The following is a 21,642-nucleotide window of genomic DNA, read 5'->3' on the forward strand; positions in this document are numbered from 1 at the left end:
TACTAGTTAATTGGTCAATTCTGGCACTGACTGAGCGGGTAATATTTCCATTGAGCCTCCTTCTATCACTGGTCACCCACTCGACAGAGTGGCGAGAGCCAACAATTACTGCTTCTCCCAAACTAATGATGGTATTTGTGTAAAGTGCTCTGGTAATTACTAAGGCCTAATCCCAAGAGGACCCCTGATTAAATTTAGTCAATGTAGCTTTTTTGTAATTGAAATGACACTCAGAGAAATTACGTCTTTCTGCTTCTGCGCCTGCATAGAAGTTGGGACGGCATCACTTCCATCAGCCAACTCATTGTTAGAACATCTTAATAAATATCCATGTGTTGTTTTTTTTTTTATAGTAAATGTACACTTCCTTAAAGGGTTGTGGATATATATGACCCACTGACTTTCTCTTTTTGTTCTTTCTTCTTTTCATTTCAGGCTGAACAGGACAATGGTCACCCCCTCCCGGCCTACGCTGACCTCATTATTGAAATCCTAGATGAAAACAACCAGGCACCATATTTCCAGTTTGCCACCTATCAGGGCTATGTGAGCGAGTCCTCCCCGGTGGGTACGACCATCTCAGCCAGCGCCAACCTCACTGCCCCCCTGGGAATCGTCGCTCTGGATAATGACATTGAGGAGGTAGAAAGAAATGGGCCTTTTATCTGTCTGTGCTCACTGCTGCCTACACTTCTACACGCGCCGTGCAGCGCATGTGTGCATACGAACACAACGCGCTTGTAGTGCATTGATTAAATATTGAGTAAATGTATTCATGTGTTTCTGCTGTGCACTCGCAAAAAATAATACATTCATGAGTCATTCTCCTGCTCTATTTGTCTCCTTGTTGAAGCTGGCTCCTGGTGATACACCTGTAGGTAAAAGGGGGGGGTTGCTTTTAGATACAATGTCTATCTCACACACACACACACACACACACACACACACACACACACACACACACACACACACACACACACACACACACACAAGTGTAATATAGGGATACTATAGGGATGTCCCGATCCAGGTGTTGTTTAATCATCAATCATTTCATCAACCCATTTTAATTCCTTTTCAATATTGAATGCCGTTTGATTCAGTGATTAATCAAATATTTATGTTTCCCTGCATAATACAGTACAGTGCACACTTAATAGCTTAAAGTAGGCCTCGATTTATATCATTAAAGCCAATTAAATTAAGGGATTTGACTGCTTAACATGTCTCCATTAAACCTGCATCGCAGCTTTAATTGGCTTCTTAAAATATTCATCTTTACAGTGTCCTGCAGTGTTTTCTGTAATATCTTTGCAAAAAAGAAGGAGTGTCAGAGGCAGGGCAGTTTGGACAGAATGTACACAACTTCTCTTCATCGCCACCTTAACAAAAAAAAAAAAAACACTGGGTTTAACATTTTGTTCTGTCTGGTGAACCTAGAAAGTACTCGCTGTGCCCAAATGTCAGTGTGGATATCACTAATTGAATCTGACTTCTGCTATTTAGTTTCCCATTATTCTGGGATTAAATGGTTTGGCTGAAAATGTGTCATTTAGATTTTTCTGACAGATACTGCAATTTGGTTTCAAATACATATTTCTTTTAAAGTCAGTTCAATATTCACTGTGTAATAGAGTTTAAAACATTTGATGGACCGTAACCACACATTAGCTATCAAAAGATGAAATGCTCTAAATTATTATACAAAAATGAGAACTTCCCACAAATTGCTTCCCACGTGTATTTATGATTTTTTTTTTTTTTTTTTTTTTTTTTTTACAGCATAGAACAATTACAACGATTATGGCACAAAAGCTGTGACTGTGAAGTGAAATAAATAAATAAAGTAACAATAATTTAAGACATACATCAATTTCTATAAGAAAACAATACAACCTTTCCGTAAATCTCTGCTATTGAATGAAGCCGTTTCTAAATAAAGCACAATATGTAATCAACAGAACATTATTTACAGATATTCAGCATTAAGTGTGTAGTATTAGGTTGAAGAAAAAACAGAATTATTGTGAAAAAGCAATCACTAAATATTACAATAGAAGTAGGAATGTAAATGCACAACATATGGAAACATTGCTGTCCACCAGGAATATGTTCCAATAAACACAGGCTGATATTGTTGATAGCCTAAACATTGCCGACAGTGATCCATTAAAAAAAGCCTTGATCAGCTTGACCCCGCACTGTGAAATGACTCGGGACATCCCTACCGTTAATTCTTGCATCAATTTGCAAAAAGTTTCAAACAAACTGAAAGCACTTATCACTGCTGGAGACATCCGAAACAACCATTTGTAAGCTCCCCTGTGTGTTGGCAACAGCAGAAATACATTTTTTTCTTCTGTTGTTTTAAAAATTGTGTAAACGATGCATTAAATACTCTCCAGTAATGACAAGTGTGTGAAGATTAATCTAGCTGAAGAGCAGCACTAAATTTCCTATCCTAATGGGAGTGTGTGTTTGGAGTGTCCTGCTGTGGCGTGTTCTTCTTCTTTATATGCAAATGTGTGTTTTTTTCTCTTCTTCTATGGTTTCTGTAGTTGCATCAGTCAAACGTTCTGCGATGATTCACTTTGAATATCTCTTTCAAAAGAGTTTTATTAGATGAATTGTGTGTCGGGTGTGCGGTTGGATGAAGGGGTTTGTTTTTGACATGTTTGTTTGACACATTTAACAAAGTGTGTGATCGTGTGGAGGCATGTCTGCATGCGTGTTTACCAACCACACACACACACACACACACACACACACAGAGAGAGAGAGAGAGCGAGCCAAAACAAAGTGGCTGCTGCCTTTTAGTTCATCTTTTGAAATATCCCTTTGGATAGGATTTTAGTCTTTGGAGAAGATTAACAAATCAAAGTGGAGTGGATTCAGAGATAAGGAAAATCAATAAGCCACCCAGTCCTGATGTTTACCAAACTCTCTTAAGAAGACTCATTGATCGACGTGAATCGAAGCCGACTCTTGGCGATGGGCCGCGGTGGACTCCAGGGTTATTTGTGAACACAATCTAACCACAACAGTCATGACATCTTTGGTAAAGGTCTCTTTAAAAAAAAACCAGGGTCCCCAAAGCCAAAGCTGTAAAACCTGAACCTCTTGTGCTTAAAGTGGTTGATATGTTTCCCTCAAAAAGGATCGGATGCTTTAATAGGTGTATGGTGTATTAGCAGAAGTAATTTCCTCTCGTTCTTTCTTTATTAAGGCTGCCATGTTAAGAAACACATCGGTTCCTGCTTCCGTCCTCAGCTCCCTTCTCCGTTGTATTCTGAAAACTGGGGAAAATGGGAGACCTGCCAGCAGATTACTTTTTTCAACTCTTTGCCAGATCAAAATGTACTGTTTGATAGGTTTTCTCAACCCCACAGCTGCGGCCTTGGGAGGGGAAAAAAATGATGAAACACTCGTGTCACTATGGTAACGCATTTCTTCTTGTATGTCTTTTCTGTTGGAAGACGAAAGACCCCATGGTAAAGATTACCCTGGATGAATACACCACGATCTTCAGCCTGACCCCGAGTGGGATAATCCGCTACCTGAGGCTCATCAAACCTGTGGACCGGGAGAAGCAGATGGCCTATACTTTCACGGTAGGCCTCCATGTCTGCAAAACGGCAAAAAAAAGCCCTTTGACCTACATCCCTTATGCTGTGTATATGAATAGAAGTCGCAGGTTAGTTCTATACCAAGAGGCACTTGGAAGATACAAAGCTGACCCGACACTCGAAGAGCAATATGACCTTTATCGGTGATCAAAAAGCAGTGGAGTAAAACAGACTGTTCACTCCCATCTATAAACTCTCATCCAAAGGTGAACCAAAGGCCTGTCAGCCTTTTCTCCTGTTAATCTCTATTTTATACCATGCAGAGCCATATACTGTAATTCAACACAGCTTGTGTCCATTAATGTTTGTTTTTTTCTATTTGCTTTGCTTTCCTTGGTGTTTTATGTATTTGCTTGCGGTACAAAAACATGTCTTACAGCATTATTACCACCAGTAAAAACACAACTTGGTTACATATGATTCAAACACCAACATCTATCGTCTCACATCTCATCTGACTCCAACTCAAGAAAGCGTATGAGCGTTTTCCTGAATGTCAAACTATTCATTTTAAAGAGACATATAGACATCGAGAGAGTGTATTCTGTGGGAACTCTCTAAACCTTTGATATATGACTCTGTTCGGTCTCACTGAACTCCGCAGCTACCTTCATGTTCCATTAGGATTCCGAAGTGGGTTACTCGATCCCTAGAATGTTTTATTAATCTTCTTGTTGGATGGAGTTTTTAGTGGGCTAATTTAATCTAGTTTCTGTGTTACTGCCGTCACGTCCACGTCAACAGCCTTGTTCGCCAGAGTGACTTGTTTTTGTGCTGCTCGGAGGGGGCGGCATCGTCTTGAGAAATAGCGTAGCTCCACTTAGCAGTTGCAGCTGTGTTGCAAGGGTCCAGTAGCTTTGCAGTAGAGGAGCTCCAGGGGGACTTTGCATCAGCGAACCTACAGCCAACTCTGTGGGAATTGTTCCCCGAAGACTTTCTGGACAGGGAGGATTCAGATGCACGTCTGCTTCATCAGTGATTCATGACAATATGATATGTTTATTGTGCGTGTAGAAAGATTTATTTGCCACTTTCATCCGTGTTCCAGTACAGTTTTCTCTCCCGCTGTGGGCTATGAGGATCTTAAATGCTGGTTTTGTTTCTTAAAAGCCCTTTTTTAGAATGAGAGCTGAGAGCTCGCCTCTACTTTGTAGGGGTGACTGTTTCACCCATGCATACCACAGTGAAACATTCAGTCAGACAGTAACAACTCATCACTGTGATTATTGCAGTTGTCTGAGGGCAACCTTAACACGGCACAGCGCTCCCGACTTCACTAGCCATTTGATTTTCTTCTGCCAAGGTTTTACTGGCGCAACAACAGAGACAGCGACCACAGCAGGACCAGTGAACCGGGGTCTCGGGCTCAAATACGGCTCTAGCTTTATGTTATCTAACAAAAGCCCTATACTGTTCCAACTAAAATCCCAGGAAGCCACGGTGTGAAGTGAACCACATTCATACAGTCACATGAACATGGATTTAAGCGTATTTTTGGATGGCAGAAATAATCTTAATTGGCTACATTGTCAGATATGAAAAGTCAATTCAATGATTTCTGGGTTTGTGCAAACAGCTTGTTAACATAATGTTTATTAGATGCCAGTCGTGAGAGTTGTGCTTTTGCTTTTCCTAACATGATATTATTTCCGAGCTTATCACGGCACTCCAACTGAGATAAATGTCAGCCGTCGGTGAAAGAGAGGGATGAGGAGGCGGGCGTGACATTGTTTACATTTGTTCTGTGTGTGTGTGTGTGTGTGTGTGTGTGTGTGTGTGTGTGTGTGTGTGTGTGTTGTGCAGAGAAGTGTCACCACATGGGTATGGAGTGTGGAGTGTCTATACATACAGTTGTGATGACTCAGTGAATCCAAATCTGTTTTCTCCCTTTGGTTCCCAAAAAGTGTCTGGCATCTCTCTCCTTGGTTTGGCTGGATAACAGAGACACTGTTTGATAGGAGAAAAAGAACCTGCTGTATGTTCTCATCACCTTCACTGTGAATGTCTGCTACTAAAGGCATCTCGTTATGTACAGCATAACCAGCAACATGCTTAATTTCCATTTCAGCGCAAATGTTTTGGGGGAAAGCTATTTCCCCCTATAGTAACATGTATGTCTTGCTGCTGCTGCTGCCTCTGCTGCTGTTGTTGTTGTTCCTCTCTTTTACACTTCATTTGTTGTTCTACTTAGTCCTGCCAAGTCCTGGAGATCTGTGCTGCCAAGGACAAATAAACATGCAGTCTACAAATTGTCCTTTGGGCAAGCTTTGTACAAGCTCTCTCTTCTCTTTTAAGGCATTTCCAACATTCAGGGAAAGAAAAAAAACGTACATACATACTGTATACAAAGGAAAAGAAAAAAAAAAAAAAAACATGTTGAAGTTTGAGGCCTTGTCTTATCAAAGCAAAACAGTCCCGGAAGCATAAGCCTTATTTAGACGGACGGACTGTTGACTTGTTTCTGAAGCTACAATATGTATTTCCTCTTTCTCGTGTTTGCAGATGTTGGCATCAGATGGCGTCCAGCAGAGTATTCCAGTAACTGTCAACATCCTGGTCATTGACGCCAATGACAATACGCCCATGTTTGCCGAGGTCTCCTACAGCGTCGAGGTCTTTACAAACATGCAGCCGGGGGAGACGGTACTGCAGGTAATCAATTCAACAACCTCTCTCTCGCCTTTCTCCCGGCTCTGGCATTCTGCTTTTGCCACCGTCCTTGTCCCTGTTGCACAGAAGCTCTCTCACACAAACACACACACACACACACACACACACACACACACACACACACACACACACACACACACTCTTTCATTCTTGAAGTAAATAACCACAACAATCAAGTGCACGGTTACAGTTCCCTTCGTCTCATCTGAAGTCATAACGAGTGTCAGACGAGTTTCCCTCCATCTCCAGTGCACAGGACCACTTCACCCTGCAGAACAGCTGCTATTATTACTGAATTGTGAATTAACCATGGTTGCTATCGGTGACCATTTCTCAAACTTTTCCTGTGCATGAAAAGGATTTTAAAAGCAATATTTCATATGTTTTGTATTGAGAAATTTGTTTGAGCACTGGCTTTAAATATTGTGAAAAATTATTTTCACGGATGCACACATGCACATAGTAAAACCAGCTAAAGCAAGGTTTCATGCACATGTGGAAGGGACATAAACTATGCACACAGTCTTCAACATGTAAATTCATAACCCCATTCTGCTATTTCTGTTCATGTGGGGAGTTGCATCATTTCACTGTCCCTTATTTGGTGGTTGGAGCATGATCTTTTCTGTCCTTTAGTTCATCTGTCCTCTCAGCGCAGCCTCTCCAAAAATAAATGTCAGACCCTGAAAAGGTCAAGTTTAATCTGTCTTAAAAATCAGCCGTTTCGCCCTCCCCAAAATGAGGCCAAGGGTCATGGAGTGTCTGGTATGAACGCTAACCGATTTTTATAAGCCGTTTATGAGAGCCGCAGGCCACCGGAGGATGCTGCTGCTTATTTGATGCTGCGGCTTTTTTTACTCCGGCGTCAGGAGCATGAAACGGGAGGTACGGGCAGCTTGGATTAAAGGCCTTAAAGATAAGCAGCCAACTACACCACAAGGATTCATAATTACAGGCAGCGGGATGCCCTAAATAATGGGCTCAAAGAAAATTGTGGCCGCTTAATTCATTTGATAAGAGACTGCAAAAATCTATATCATTTTTTCTCCATCTCCACCAGCTGTCTTTCCGCATCTTTGTAATCCATATGAGAGGTAGTAAAGAATTAATTCCATCCAATCTAAACTTTAACCTGTAACCACTGGGAGCGAGGACATTGCAGGCAGCAGAAACAGCTGTTCAGATTGCTAGTCAGTAGCATATATAGCTTTGGCTAAATGCCAACCAATTGTTCCTATCTTCACATGAAACAAAGGTCACGTCTCTATTAGTTGATAATAGGGCAGCGACATGGATTGTGCTGTGGGTGGGCAACTTGACTGAAGTCAGTCACAACCCCCTACTGGGAGACATTTTACTGCTTGACTGGGTCAGTAAGCATGTTGTTGGCAGCTGTGCAGAACTCTACCTGTAAAGCCAAAAAGAGAAAGATAGAAAACGTCAACATATTATAATGCGAAGATGTCTCTCTTCCAGTTAACAGCAGCAGATGCTGACGAGGGACTCAATGGCCTGGTGACCTATGAGATACTGGCGGGTGCCCAGGGACATTTCATCATCAGTAATCGCACTGGACGCATCACTGTGGCGCCTGGTGTCACTTTAACAGTGGGACGATCTTACGCACTCACTGTCAAGGCTTCCGACAACGCACCAGAGACCCAGAGAAGGTATTGTACAGTGGCTCTGTTTTTATGTGTGATTTCTTTGCTTGTTTAAAAGAAAAGAAGGTCTCCATCAATAAAATGAAAGGTTTATTTTTCCATTACAAAAAAACAAGCCTGCTTCCTCAGATGTGTACAGGAGCTACCAGTCTTGTTTAATACAATATTTTGTCAGAATAATTCACATGTTTTTGGAAGTTATCGCTTGGCTGAATTGTGAAGAAATAACATTTTAGTGGTTGTGAATCAAAAAACAGATGGTCTTGCTTCATGTAAAACCGTGGAATTCGGTTACGGGTACATTGATACATTGTCTCAAATTGTGATTAAAAAGCCAAGGATCCAGTTTGTGCAATGCAAGATCAGCTCAAAGTAGAATGCCTTGTATCTGGGGGGGAGAAGAGACTAGGCAAAGATACATTTAAACCGCCCAGGATTAAAACAAGCTACAGCACGCTACAAGTTGACATAATGATCCAATGCAAAATGATTACTGAACATCATCAGATACATCTGTACCTTTATGGCAGTTTTTTTCTTCTATTCTGCATTATAGGAACATCTTTTCTATGCTCTGGGAGAGACACTTGGCATGGTTCAATAGGTTGTCATGGTGCTGTCAGTGGGCTGATGTGTGCTTCTCTTTCTGCCAGGAGCTCCATCACCACAGTGTACATTGAGGTTCTGCCTCCCAACAACCAGAGCCCGCCACGCTTCCCTCTCCTCACCTACAACCTGGAAGTCAGTGAGGCCATGAGGATAGGAGCTATTCTGCTCAATCTGCAGGTGACTCACTAACCCTCAAATGACACACACGCAGACAAGGCAATGGGGAATTTAATGAGGCATTCGGGGATGATGCTGCAGTTTGGTGACATTTTTAATGCCTTGTTAAGGTATATAGTACCTTTTGGCAACAACACATTTCCTCCCTTTTTTCCCCTTCTCTCCAGCATACAGTATGCTCACCTTCACTCCAGACCAGCATCGTTGTTGCTCAGCTGTCATATCTCATAGCTTTCAACTTTAATGGCACTATTTGATCTTCAGGATCCTGTTTTTCCTTTTCCTTCCCCCAGGCCACAGACAGAGAAAATGATCCGATCACATATCGCATCGTGAGCGGAGATTCCCAGAAGGTCTTCAATCTCTCTGAAACGTAAGTCCCGATATCCCCCCCTCTGTTTGAGATGGAAGGAAGGTTGTGCATTTATATGGATGGATGGGCTAGTAAATTATTGATTGATTTCAGAGTATTTCTCATAAGTTTAACGTTTGTTAATATGATGATAGGTATAGGAAACAGGAGTCGGCATGTTCATCATGGGTTCCCTCCAGGTCCTCTGGTTTCCTCTCAAAGTCCAACAGCTTGTCGGCAGTTGTCTGTGAACTGTGAGAATATGTTTATCTATATATCATGTGGCCCACTAAAATAGATGGATTGTTAAATGTTTTGGTAGATACAGTTTGAAGGTCAAACGCGGTCAAACAGTAATAATATATTGAAAAGCACAGTATTCTTGCCTTCTCTCTAATGGCCAAGGAAGAAGCCCGTGGAACAACAGCATCGGCAGGGGCTGACTATAATCATTATCTCCCCTCTGATGATACAGACTGCCAGAGCGAGTGATGGTTGGCGAGGATGAAGGAACGAGAGGAGAAGGGATTGCGATGATAGGGAGTAGATGCTGACGTGCCTATTATTGGTTTTGGCTGATTTATTAGCCAATATATGACTTTGTTTTATGATCACTGGTGCCGGATGCTGGCACCATCAAGAATTCCAAATGAACCAAGTTGAAAAGCAAAACACAAATTTGCCTCAAAGGGATTTCCGCCATGCATTCTGTATGCTTATCCACTCGAAGCATGAGGGTCAGCATCCTCCGGGACAAAGACGATGTCAAACAAATAGACAGTACATGAAATAGATCATAAAAAGCAAAGTGGTGATTTAGTCTGTCATACAACGGTGCTTAGAAGGGTGACATGTAAAGATGTAGTTGTCATAGAAACTAAACCAACATGCAGTGCCGGGATGAATCATCCCAAAAGTAGTGTTATCAGCATTACTTAACACATATGGACAGGTAACAACTTATAACTTTCAAATGGAACTAGTAATATGAAATATATCGCATTTTGAAAGTAACATGCCAAACACCTTTCGAGGGCCGATGTCTTAGATCAGACGTCTATTGAAAAGTTAAAAGAAAAGTTTCTTTTTCGTATTCCATCTGCCATTCATATACATTAAAGCCGAAAGAAAACAACGAGAGACGTTCATTTCTACCAAGCTGGGGTGATTAGATCAGAGCTAGCAAAAGCTTATAGGCAGAGCTCACTTGCAACATAGAAGAACTGTGGAAATAATCACACAGGATATCACGTTGATTTGATCGCTGGTTCTTTTTCAGATTCGATTCCCCTCTCAGCCTTTTGCTGTCGGATAGACAGGAAATATCCAAAATATTTGACCGTAACCTTCACAATCAGCGTGAATAATTTGCAAAACCCACCTCGGTCAATCAAGATTAAGGCATAAAATATTGAAGTGGTCCGTGCATTTTAGCATTAAATAAGCAAGCAAATATGGAGAGAGGAGACGTGGGGAGACTGAGAATGCAAGAGCCTGCCAGACACGTTTTCCACTAATTGATTAAAGCCTCTTTTGTCTGCATCCTCGGTCTCCCAGCTATGCGAGGACAAGCTGTGTCGCAGCAGTGCCTTTTGTTTACTCTTAATCTGCTCCAGTGTTTAAATGGTTTTGTATTACGGAGGCATGTACACTTAATGGTAAGTGGACACACGCTGACACGATCGAATAATGGGAGATTGTGATTGCTGCCGTTACCGGCTTATTAAAACCAGATATCAGGGAAATCTTGTTGAAATAGATACCCCTCCTTCAGTGCAGCCTCCATAAAGCAAAAATATTATAAGCCCCATCACGAGCTCTCACCAACCAAGCGATATAATATCTTCAAGCAGGTGCTGATTTAGCACACGATGAATCAAAGAATGATTAGCTGGTATGCTTGATGAGTGCGCAGTATACAGAGTCTTATTTCACGCTCTCATTTCTCAACCCTTCAGAACTCCAGTGTGATTCAGTGGCAGAGATTTCCGCATTGCTGCATGTTCAGATCCAGGCTACATACGGCCGGCTCAATCCAGCTATTATGAATAATGAGCTCCCGAGTCTATAACTTCCGATAAATGGGGCAGGTTCTTTTGAGGGGTGTGAGGTGGGAAACGCTTCAGACTCGCTCACCATTATGGTCGCCAGCGGGAGAGAAGCACCCTAGAATCGGCGGCTCGGAGTCTGTCAGCCTCCAGACGCGACACGGAGAGCGTCGGGTAATGACACGTAAGACGGCAGAGGCGGGATCACAGTTCACACATCATAAACAAGTCTCAAGTGTATCTAATGCAGTCCCAGGTCTGGTGGAACTAATAAGCGCTTACGACTTTGTCACACATCCCGTACGCAGCACTGACTGACATGAACTTTGAATATCGTGGACGGTGTCGGTTTAGGGCAAAATAAATCCAATCTATGCTGTATACAAGTACCCGGAAAAATGCTTCCTGATGAAATATGCATGACAGCCAGACCAATATATCACTCCACTGTAGCTTTTCACAGATATATGGGCGTCGGCGTATATTTCAGGCAATAAAGTCGAAATGTCGCCACATAAATGTCAAAGATTTCTTTGAGGTCACTTAGACTTAACACTGTGTCAAATTTATAGTTTGTCTACTAGAGAGGATTGAAAAGTTAATTTTTAAGTGTAAAATGTCCAATTCAGTACATACTGTCAGAATTATTAATAATAATAACACATTTTATTTATAGAGCTCTTTTCATATCAAGTCGATTTACAGTTAAATACTGTTAATAACACCAATTTAAGGGATCCTTGTAAAAAAAAAAAGGACAGCAGCCTATATGTCACCCTCAAATACAGATATATAAAGTCACAGGTATCTATATCGGATCAGCCTCAATACAATTTGATCTTTATTTATAGTTAATCCTTTATGAAGTTTAGCATTTCAATGGAAAGTGTGCAAATAGTAAATATAGCTATGGATAAATCAGCCAGATTGATATTAGCTTATTGCAGATGGTGCCATTATTACATAGTTTGTCCATCAAAGACCACTGAGTTTATTTTTACACTGAGAAAATAGGATAGGAGTTCTTTAAATACATGATTTCTAAAGGATTTGTTTCAAGATTGGTTTTTGTTGTGTATTTAGGTTTGAAAAATGGCTATTATTTGTTTTAGATCAGTGCTACATGATCAGAGACAACGGAGAAAAAGGGCTGTGGTATTCCCTTTCTCCCAAGAGGGTAAACAAACTTCAATCTCCTTCCAGAATGCACTGAGCTTGTTGTCGCCGCGGAGTAGACAAATGACAATACTATCTCCAACGATAAACCAGTTTTATGGTGACATTTCAGAAAAAAACAAAAAAGCATTGTCCCTATTGCATTTAGTCTATAGACATCTGTTTTTCCCCTGCTGGCTTCGGTTGTTTTTTTTTTCTACATCCTGAAATATATCTGCAGCCCCCCCCATCCGTATGTGGCCCACAGCTTGGATGCAACGTTTGCCCCTTATTCTATAACCATGAATTCCGCAACTTCATCCAAAAGAAACTCGCCTCTGTGAACATTTCTGCAGCACAGCAACTTCAGTTTCCATCTGTGCATGAGTTGCCCCCCCCCTCCCTGTTATCCTCCCTGGCTGGCAGTGTGTGACTCTTGGCTGTGGCGGCCTCTTCCTCCTCCATACGCTGTAATTCCTCCACACTGTATCCTGGCTCATATCGTAGTCCTGAGTGTCCGATTCTAGCGTTACACTATCAAAATCGCTTTCTTCCATATCGACAGGAACATTTTGGTCTTCCAGTTGTTGTTTTGATTTTAGAGGCAAATGTCGGCGGATGACGTGTTGGTAAATTAGCGGGGGCCTTTGGGAACCTCGAGGGACGTTCAACATCATCATATACTACCCTCATGGTGATACAGAGCTTAACACAATTGTTATTGTATCAGAGGTAAAATCATTCTTGCCACCCGGCACTATCGTCCCGTACATCGAGTCTAATTCACCATTTAGAGACAGAATGAGAAACTGACTCGTCTAGAGTGTGAGTTGGATGGACAGCCTCTAACCTGCGCCGTGGTCGCTCTAGACAACGCTGCCAGAGGCGCCCTGTCAGCCTGACAACATCTTTTCATTTGTGGCTGCTGGGAAGAAGAGGCAGGACGCTATCGCACATGATCAGTGAACCTCTCAGCCCCAGCCTCTCGAGTGTAGTGCGGCACTCCAGCTGTGGTAAAGGAACAAACTCCGCAGGCTGGCTAAAGGACATTAATCATTCTAATCTTTGTCATCATCAGCATCCAGATCATCATCATTAACACCGTAATTATGACAATTATCACGTGCATCTTCATTATCACGTTCGCATCATCGCACCTTTAGCTCAACTGAGCACAAAGTGGCCTATTTTCTTCCGTCTCTTATAAATAAACATGAGCACAGCGGCCAGTGTGGATGCGGCGCCACATTTTTATGCTGTTTTTTTTTTTTTTTTAAAGCTGCGTTTGCCCTCTTGAACCATCAACTATCGGAGGCATTAGACTGAAAGAAATGTGTTCACTAAACTTGGGGTAACTGATTTGAAAATGGAAAAAGTTTTCTGCAATGTGCCTGTCAGATTTCTTTTAAGATGAGGCTCTATAGTTTGAAGGTTATGGGCCAGGCAGGGAGGGAAGCTTCGGTCAGGTTCTGCATGGACTGTTTGGCCAAAGGAGCTTTAAATTAGAAATGTGAGGGAGCAAGGGGGACAGCAGAGACTTGCAACAGGCATTAATCTCGCATTGCGTTTGGATGCATTCGTCTTCCCCTCCCGTCGGCGGCTCTGGCAGAGCCTGAGTGTTGCAGGGAAATTGTTTTGTGCACGCCGCGTGCGTGGGCGTGCGTGCTCCTGCGCCCGCGCGTGTGTGTGCAAACAAAGATAATTCGGGCGTTCTGCTCCGGGAATGCATCCACACTTTGTGTTTCCCGTGTCGGAGTGCCAAATTATACCTTGTGAATGAGCAGGAGGTCCGCTGCGTCTGCTGCAGTCTTTGGAAGGGAAACATGAATCTTTCCGTCTGTAGTCCTCGGGCTTTGGGAGCAAGAGGCAGGCTACAGAGAGAGAGAGAGAGAGAGAGCCAGAGAGTGGGAGCTTTTAAAAGCCCACCTACTCTAAACCCGGATCTCATCCTCCTCTATCAGCCACCGTGTTTTCATAAATCTGGTTAATCTGGAAGTAAATAAACTCTGAAGTGCCGCCCTCTCTGTGGGAAAAGTATTCAAAACTTTTGTATAATTAATATCCTTTCTTCATATGACAAACAAAGCAATGTGAGATTTGTGCCACGTTTTGTGAATTTGCTATGTCCTTATGGAGTGTGGGATAGTAATCCGAGTGTCTTCTCTGATCCCTCTCCACAGGATCGGCCTTCTGCTTCTGGGAGAGCCTCTGGACAGAGAGACCACCGATCAGTATCGCCTCATCGTCACAGCCTCCGACGGCAACCCAGGAGGGGTGAGGCTCGACCCTCTTTATCAAACTATTGGCCCGATTCCTCCGGAGTCCATGATCCTCAAACACATTAACATCTTCTCGTGCAATCTTATTAGCTCAGAGACGTGTCTCTTTGAACCCAAGTGCTTCATTAGCCTGGGAAATCTAATAGTGCGTTTGAACTCGCAGACTTAAATACAGTGTGATTTTTGTCACAGATGCATAAAATATGTGGTGGCACTGGGAGTCAGGAGGACCGCTTCTTTGCGCCAAACCAATGTGACACCAGAATAAGAAGGGCTCCCTGTTCATGAAGAAATTATTATTTTGCGATTCGATATGATAAAAGTAATTGCGAAAAAGGGCCGCTGTGAATATAATTGTGTTGTTCGAGTTATGTTTTCCCACAGATGTGTTCATCAGAACTGACATTCAGGTCCGTCAGTCTTTTATTAATTAACTTATTTTTTTTCAAACCTCAACAGTGATTCTGACTCATCAACTGTTCCGCTTTGCAATAACTAATGCAATGGGCAAAACTACCCTGTGAGAATTTTTTAATGACAACATGAGCTAACATAATTTTAATGAAAATGGTCAAACTCCAAGCAGCTAACGCCAGAATGTTAGACTTTTAGATCCTAATATGGTCAAGCTCCAAAAAGACTGGATCCTACATTTCCCATGTGATAACCTTAACGACTCCACTGTGACATCATCTAAGTTATGTTTGCAGACATGAATAACCTGTTTCACAGCTAGTATCTCATCTTTAATTGTAAAACCAGCAGAGCGCTCCTTTCTAAAACTACTGCCTGTACGATATGAAGAGAAGATGAGCCGTTGCGACTTTTAAGTGTTTACATTCGCAGAGCTGTCTCTGTGACTTAGTCCGGAGATACAGCAGACGCTATAACTGAAAGTGAACGCAACGCTGGCTTCTCCGTCTCCCATCGTGAGCAGATAATCATATAAACCATCTTAATTGAATTAGACTTCACCTCAGCTGGCTCAGTTTTCACAGCTGTCTCTCTGTTCCAGGCAGAGGTGAAACACGGTTTCCTCTTTGTAAAATGCCTTGTGTGATAGGTAATGAACATTAGCCGATGAACCGTCCCAGGAGTGATGTCGAGTGGCCCTCCACTCACCTACACATGCAAAAACACTTGCAGAACTTTACCTGTACAGTGTGTGTGTGTGTGTGTGTGTGTGTGTGTGTGTGTGTGTGTGTGTGTGTGTGTGTGTGTGTGTGTGTGTGTGTGTGTGTGCATGCTGTCTCGACCACAGAGTTAATTACTGGCGGATTCATGTCACAGGCAGGAGGAAATGCTGTCACAACAGGAAGGAAGTGGAAGGTCTGAGAGGGTTAAAGGGTTGTGGGAAGGTGCAGGTGATGGACTCATTCAGCAAGACAAAGTGCTGAGGAAGGGTGGGGGGGGGGGGGGATCAAAATAAACACAGGAGGAGGGCACAGAAAGGACAACGCGGCAGAGGAGAGGAGGGGGACACCGGGGATTCATATGTGTAATTAGAACAGACCTTCGGTAACCATGGGAACCTGACACCAGGAGAGAGGGAAGCCGCCTTCACCCCCACCCCCCCGTGCTCTTTAAGAATCGTCAAATCTGCACACACAACTTTTTTCTCTCCGTTGAATTTTAACTCTTGCATCTACTAGTGCGTGAAAGTAACTGTGCTCACGTGCGTGACCGGTTCAAAACATGATTCCTCAACCAGGCAAGCTGTAATCATCACCACCAAGCAGTCTCCGATCCTAAAAGAGATGGTGGATGAAGGTGTTCCTTCCCCTCAGGGGAGGGACTACATAACAGCCTGATCATATCCCTGCAACATGGCTTTGGGCCAGTGTTCACTTGAAAGGCAACAGAACCTTCAGCAACCTCTGGATCTCTCAGACAGCGAGGACAGAAGACTTCACAGAGCCCCGTCTAATTTATGTTAAATAAATAATAGCGGCTCATTAATCACACTCCCGGTCGTCGAGGTAGACTTTTGGCTTTGATAAGAACGCCCACGCCAGGACAGAGACGCTTATTGGCTTCGGGTCCTCTGTGAAATTGAAAATAAGTAGATCCCATCACTGATGTTGAAGCCGCAGCTTCTTTTATATCCTGGTAGTGAGAGGCACGAAGTGTGATGCTGTTCAGCATCGGTTGCCATGTCGAGTCATTCATGAAAGGACTGATTATGTTCGTCTTCGGAGCCGGAGCAACGAGAGCAACAATGGCGGAGGAGTTCCCAATAGACAGAGAGATGAAGGTGACATTAATTAGGTCATTTCGTTTGGCGACATTGCTGCTGAGTGTCTCCACTGCCAGGGCAACTTCAAACAGCTGTCTTCCAGGAACTATTTTCTCTCTCACCCAGGCCAACACAACCCGCCCACCCTTTCAGCCACAAGGGAGAACGTTTACAACATGATTTGCATGTGGCTTTGTCTCATTGCACTGAGAGTTTATAGATTACGCATATTATTCAGTCATTTTTGTTCTACGTTTGATTTATAGAAATGCCATAACTGTGTGTTCTGTGTCTTTGTTTGAAGGTCAACGGCATTGCCTCGCTATTGAGCTGCAAATGAATGAGCACCTCAAATGATTCTGACAAAACCAAATGGTGAACATTAGACAAAATAGACACATAATTTGATTTACTCAAGTAAATTAAAAAAATATAGTCCATGACATCCTCTAATACCATAAAAAGTGATGTTACAAATTGGTTGAGTAACACAATTCTGCATTGTTGGCATGCGGAACCATGGCTCTAAAAGTAAGGTGTTTAATGAGAGGACGAAAGATGTGATAGATCTGATTTCATTTATTTTTTTACGCCCCCCCAATCTTACAACCTTTTACAGTTTGCTCTTAATAACCACCAATGCATCTGCCTCGACAAGAAGCAGAAGGTCAATACAAACTGAATTAGTACACTGTTTGCACACATCTGTGCATCTGTGTTGACATTCAAATTCCACCTGATGTCCCCGATAGTATGTAAGTGCTTGGAGGCGTATTCCTCTGCGTATTTAATTATTGTAATATTCACTTTCATAGGGGTTGTGACACTGTCTATGTTGTTGTCGGTAATTTGACATTAATTGGTGTTTCATGTGTCAACAACACTAATAGCCTCTTAGCAACTCCGCGAGGTTGTACTGGATGCGATAAGTACAAAATATTGAGAAGATGCTACTTGATACTCATTCGTTATGGTTTTCAGCAGTCAACTTTAATTCATTCTAATGCTTCTGCTAATTAGGCGTGAGATAATTTAAGTCAACACGTGTTTTTATTTTAAAAGTTGACTCCAGATTTTGGCCAAATAATATTATCTGTGTTTATGGTCTACTTTATAAAATGAACATTGAATAATATTGGTCTCTATTGTCTTTTTTTCTTTAGACATCCACTGCCACTGTGAACATGGTAGTCACTGATGTCAACGATAACGACCCCGAGTTTGACCTCACCATACCCACTAATTTTACCGTTCGAGAAGAAGAGGCCAATTTATTTGTCGGACAAGTCGTGGTGAGTATGTTGTTGTGTTCTTTTGAAATGACTAAGCTGATGTTTCACCAACATCCACATATCCTTCTTTTTTTAACAATCCACAGTAGATCAGCTGTTCTTCCCACTGATGTATATCCATGTGTCCTTAGTTGTACAAACCGCTGAATCGCAACTGTGTCTCAGTTCTCATTGTTGTTGTCCATTAAAAAATGACCTGCCATGTTCCCCAACAAGGCCAATGTTTTTGGGCAGATTTGTCACCCGGAGCTGCATCCCTGTTAACTGGCTCTGTTCAGCTCCACCGAGCAGCCAGACTTTTGTAATTGCTGTTGTAGATGAATTGGCCTGATGTTTGTCAGTGGATTACTTGTGGAATAATGACAGCAGACATCCTCTGCACCTACAGTACATGCTTACAAAGTGGCCGATGAGGCAATATGATCCAGGAGCTGGATCTGTTTCTCTTCTCTTTCGAATCAAATAGCATCCGCAAATCCCCATATTTTCTCCCAAATCACTGTTCTGAAACATCATTTTAAAACTCAGTTCAGATTAAAGTTTACAAACATTGGACTAAGAGATATTTGGGGGGATTTACAGTGGAGTTAAGGTGATATTACAAAACCAGTCTCTACGTTTTATATTATAAAAATAGTTTTGAAGTCTTGTACCTTTTTAAGCATTCGAAACATTACAAAAAATCCAGAAAGTTACATTGTTATTGGAGTATTTGTTTCCGTGCTATTTAAATGTTGTAATTGCTTATGCAAACAATACATTTACCAAGGGTAAACAGGCACTCTTACATGAGTCACATTTGGTCGCCTTTCAGAATATATACTTTTAACATTAGCCATCCCATTACATTTTTCAGGAGGTAATAGAATGAACCACCGGAAAATGTTGGGAGTTTATGAACTGTGAAATAAGACAAAAGGACATGTGGGGAAGCTCGGTGTTTGAAAGAGGTAAAGCTAACTCCCAAGTCTTTCCTCACAAATGCAGCCAGCAGCTAGATTATAGCTTAGCCCACCCCACCCTTTCCCTCCATCATCTCTCTCTCTCTCTCTCTCTCTCTCTCTCTCTCTCTCTCTCTCTCTCTCTCTCTCTCTCTCTCACACTCTGCCTTGGAAGGTTTTCTCAGCCAACTTGAGTGGAAGCTGTGCCTTTCTGAATGAAAGAAAAGTACTTAGCTCAACACAATCCTACTGTCCATGCACATGCCCATAGGGAGGCTGTTGTAGCTGATCATGAAGGGATGGAAAAATAGAGATTAGATAATATGATGATATTGAGTTGGGCATCTCATTTTCACTGCAAATGTTGCAGATGGTTAACTGGAGGCACCCTTCTTTTTTCTGAATTCTTATGTTTGGGCAAAATGCTGCAAGACCATAGCTACGCAGACGACACCCAGATTTACTTTGCTCTTAAACGAAAAGAGTGTGCTTATCTAGACTTATTGAGTCGGTACTTAGAAGGGATTTCAGTTACAGAAAACGAAAAAAATATATATATATAGTTCAACAAGGAGGAACGTTATTACTCACCTGAACTCACCTGAACTCGTTTGGCAAATAAAGACCAAACACCAAGTTAGAAATCTTTTAGCGTCTTATCAAGGCAATGACCCAAAAGCAAATTTTTAATTGTTTTTGTAATAGGTTGTAAAGTGAGAGTGTGTTTCTCTAAGATTGTATGTCTAGTTGCAAGCAAGTCGCAAGGTGATTTAATAAACTATGGGTCTTGCTTTAATGAATCCCCCTCCCTATTCCAGCCATAGATAAAGATGTGGCAATTCTCACTTAGGCCCATTATGTCATCCACAAGGTACACAGACAGTCAAGAAGGATACAATTCAAAGTTTTAGAGGGGAAAATGTCAGGGATTTTTCTGTTTAACAGACTCTCCAATCCAAGGTTTCAACAAAGGAGGAGGACCAGTTTACCCCATTTACCATTTAGGACCACTTGTTGAATATTAGATCTGTTGGTTTTGTACAATGGGAGACACACTCACACACCATGATGGGCCAATGGTGAAAGAGAATATTGGGGAAAAAACAAGAGTTGTGGAGCGAGAGCATCATCAGAATAAAAGCTTACAGCTTGCTGTCACATGACTTGCTAAGTAAAAGTCAAGTGGCGATGGAGGAATCGATGAGATTAAGCTGCTATTTTTGTTATTTTGTGTTTACATTGGATAGGTTACCGGGCTACTTAACTGTTTTCCTGTAGCACCTTGAATTTCCCTTCAGAGAAAGTGTAATAATGCAGTCAACCACAAGGCTTTGGGCAATTGCCAACGGTGAAGATGACAGCAGTGCAAATGTATAATGCTATTAAGTAGCCTAATGCTAGCCCTGAAGCGTTTGGGATTATTGTTCCAGTAAATGGAACTGGTTCTCACCTGTTTTCATTCTACACCATAGGTTATCACAATTGAATGCTTTGCTGTTTGTGCTAGTAGAGTGATTTTTGTTTCATGTGGAATTCTCGCTAATTGGTGAGGCTGTTCAATATAATGCACATTTATTTTCCAACCAAGAAAAATGCCTTGATGAAGTGTTTTTGATGGTTTTATCTTCCTCCTAACTGAAGACATTTTCAAGCACTGATTGGATGCATTTCACTTGGTTAACACACTTCTAGGTATCGGATCTTTTTGTCTGATTTTAAGGGGCTGACAGCTTTATGTTATGTTTAGGAAACACTTTGCCCAGGGTTTAGCAAATCATCCTTCTGCCGACGGTATTAGTGGGCAATTTAAACCAAATTTTAGGTTTCAGCATCAATCTTGCAAAGCGTGTGCATGTTTTGTTAAGGACTGCTGCCACCTGCTCAAGCTGTTTCTTGTGCTGAAATCATCTGCAGGAGGTTTTTCCATTTTCCCCTTCATGCCTGCCCGCCAGCTCACAACCCAAAGTCTGTGCCAGTTACCATCAGTAATGAGTCTTGATTGAAAGACTATGTCAAAGATTGCCACACCATGCTGTTACAGTCTAAGGAAGACGATGAGCTGTGATTTATTGCCAAAAAAGTGGCCAAATCATTATGTTCATAATAATTTGGGCAAACAAATGAAGGCTTTCCAGCCTCCACCAAGGCCAGGCAGTACAACATTACCACTGTTGTTACGTCTGCCAACATCTGATTAGTCCTGCACAGATCTCTACAATACCTACACAGTATACTTTGTCCATTGGAGGCTATGGAAAAATGCATATTTTATTTGCTTATATTGGCTGTGAAATAATTGGATTACACGCCTTACAAGGCAAGGGCTGTGAGAATGTTTGTTATGTAATGACTTCAAAGAAGTAGTGATCCGTATGCACATATCGGCATGATGCGCTTTAGTCTGTTTTGCAAAGGCTTAATGCTGAGGTTCAATTTTTAGCCTTGGCTTTGAATATTTGTCAGGCACTCCGTGTAAAACAAATTGGGGTTAGCTTTTAGCAACCATATGTCTGCCTCCTCCCTCTTCAACTGTTCCCTGATTTTCCCTCCCGGTGCTGCCTTGTCCCTACTTGCACTCAGGTCCATAAAATAT

The 21,642-nt window shown here is 42.0% G+C and overlaps 1 protein-coding gene across 1 annotated transcript in view; it reads left to right on the forward strand.

The window, feature by feature from the left end:
- The window catches only part of LOC311021239 (protocadherin-15-like), a 180,109-nt gene that overhangs the window by 100,415 nt on the left and 58,052 nt on the right, over positions 1-21,642 (forward strand). The window contains exons 13-20 of the mRNA XM_084021693.1: positions 436-642; positions 3,477-3,611; positions 6,129-6,278; positions 7,773-7,966; positions 8,614-8,746; positions 9,040-9,119; positions 14,482-14,575; positions 17,980-18,108. Of these exons, the coding sequence (XP_083877819.1) occupies positions 436-642; positions 3,477-3,611; positions 6,129-6,278; positions 7,773-7,966; positions 8,614-8,746; positions 9,040-9,119; positions 14,482-14,575; positions 17,980-18,108 (1,122 nt within the window). The remainder of the gene's footprint in view (positions 1-435; positions 643-3,476; positions 3,612-6,128; positions 6,279-7,772; positions 7,967-8,613; positions 8,747-9,039; positions 9,120-14,481; positions 14,576-17,979; positions 18,109-21,642) is intronic.

Source organism: Eutrigla gurnardus (genome assembly GCF_963514095.1).
Source record: "Eutrigla gurnardus genome assembly, chromosome: 11".
Taxonomy (NCBI): domain Eukaryota; kingdom Metazoa; phylum Chordata; class Actinopteri; order Perciformes; family Triglidae; genus Eutrigla; species Eutrigla gurnardus.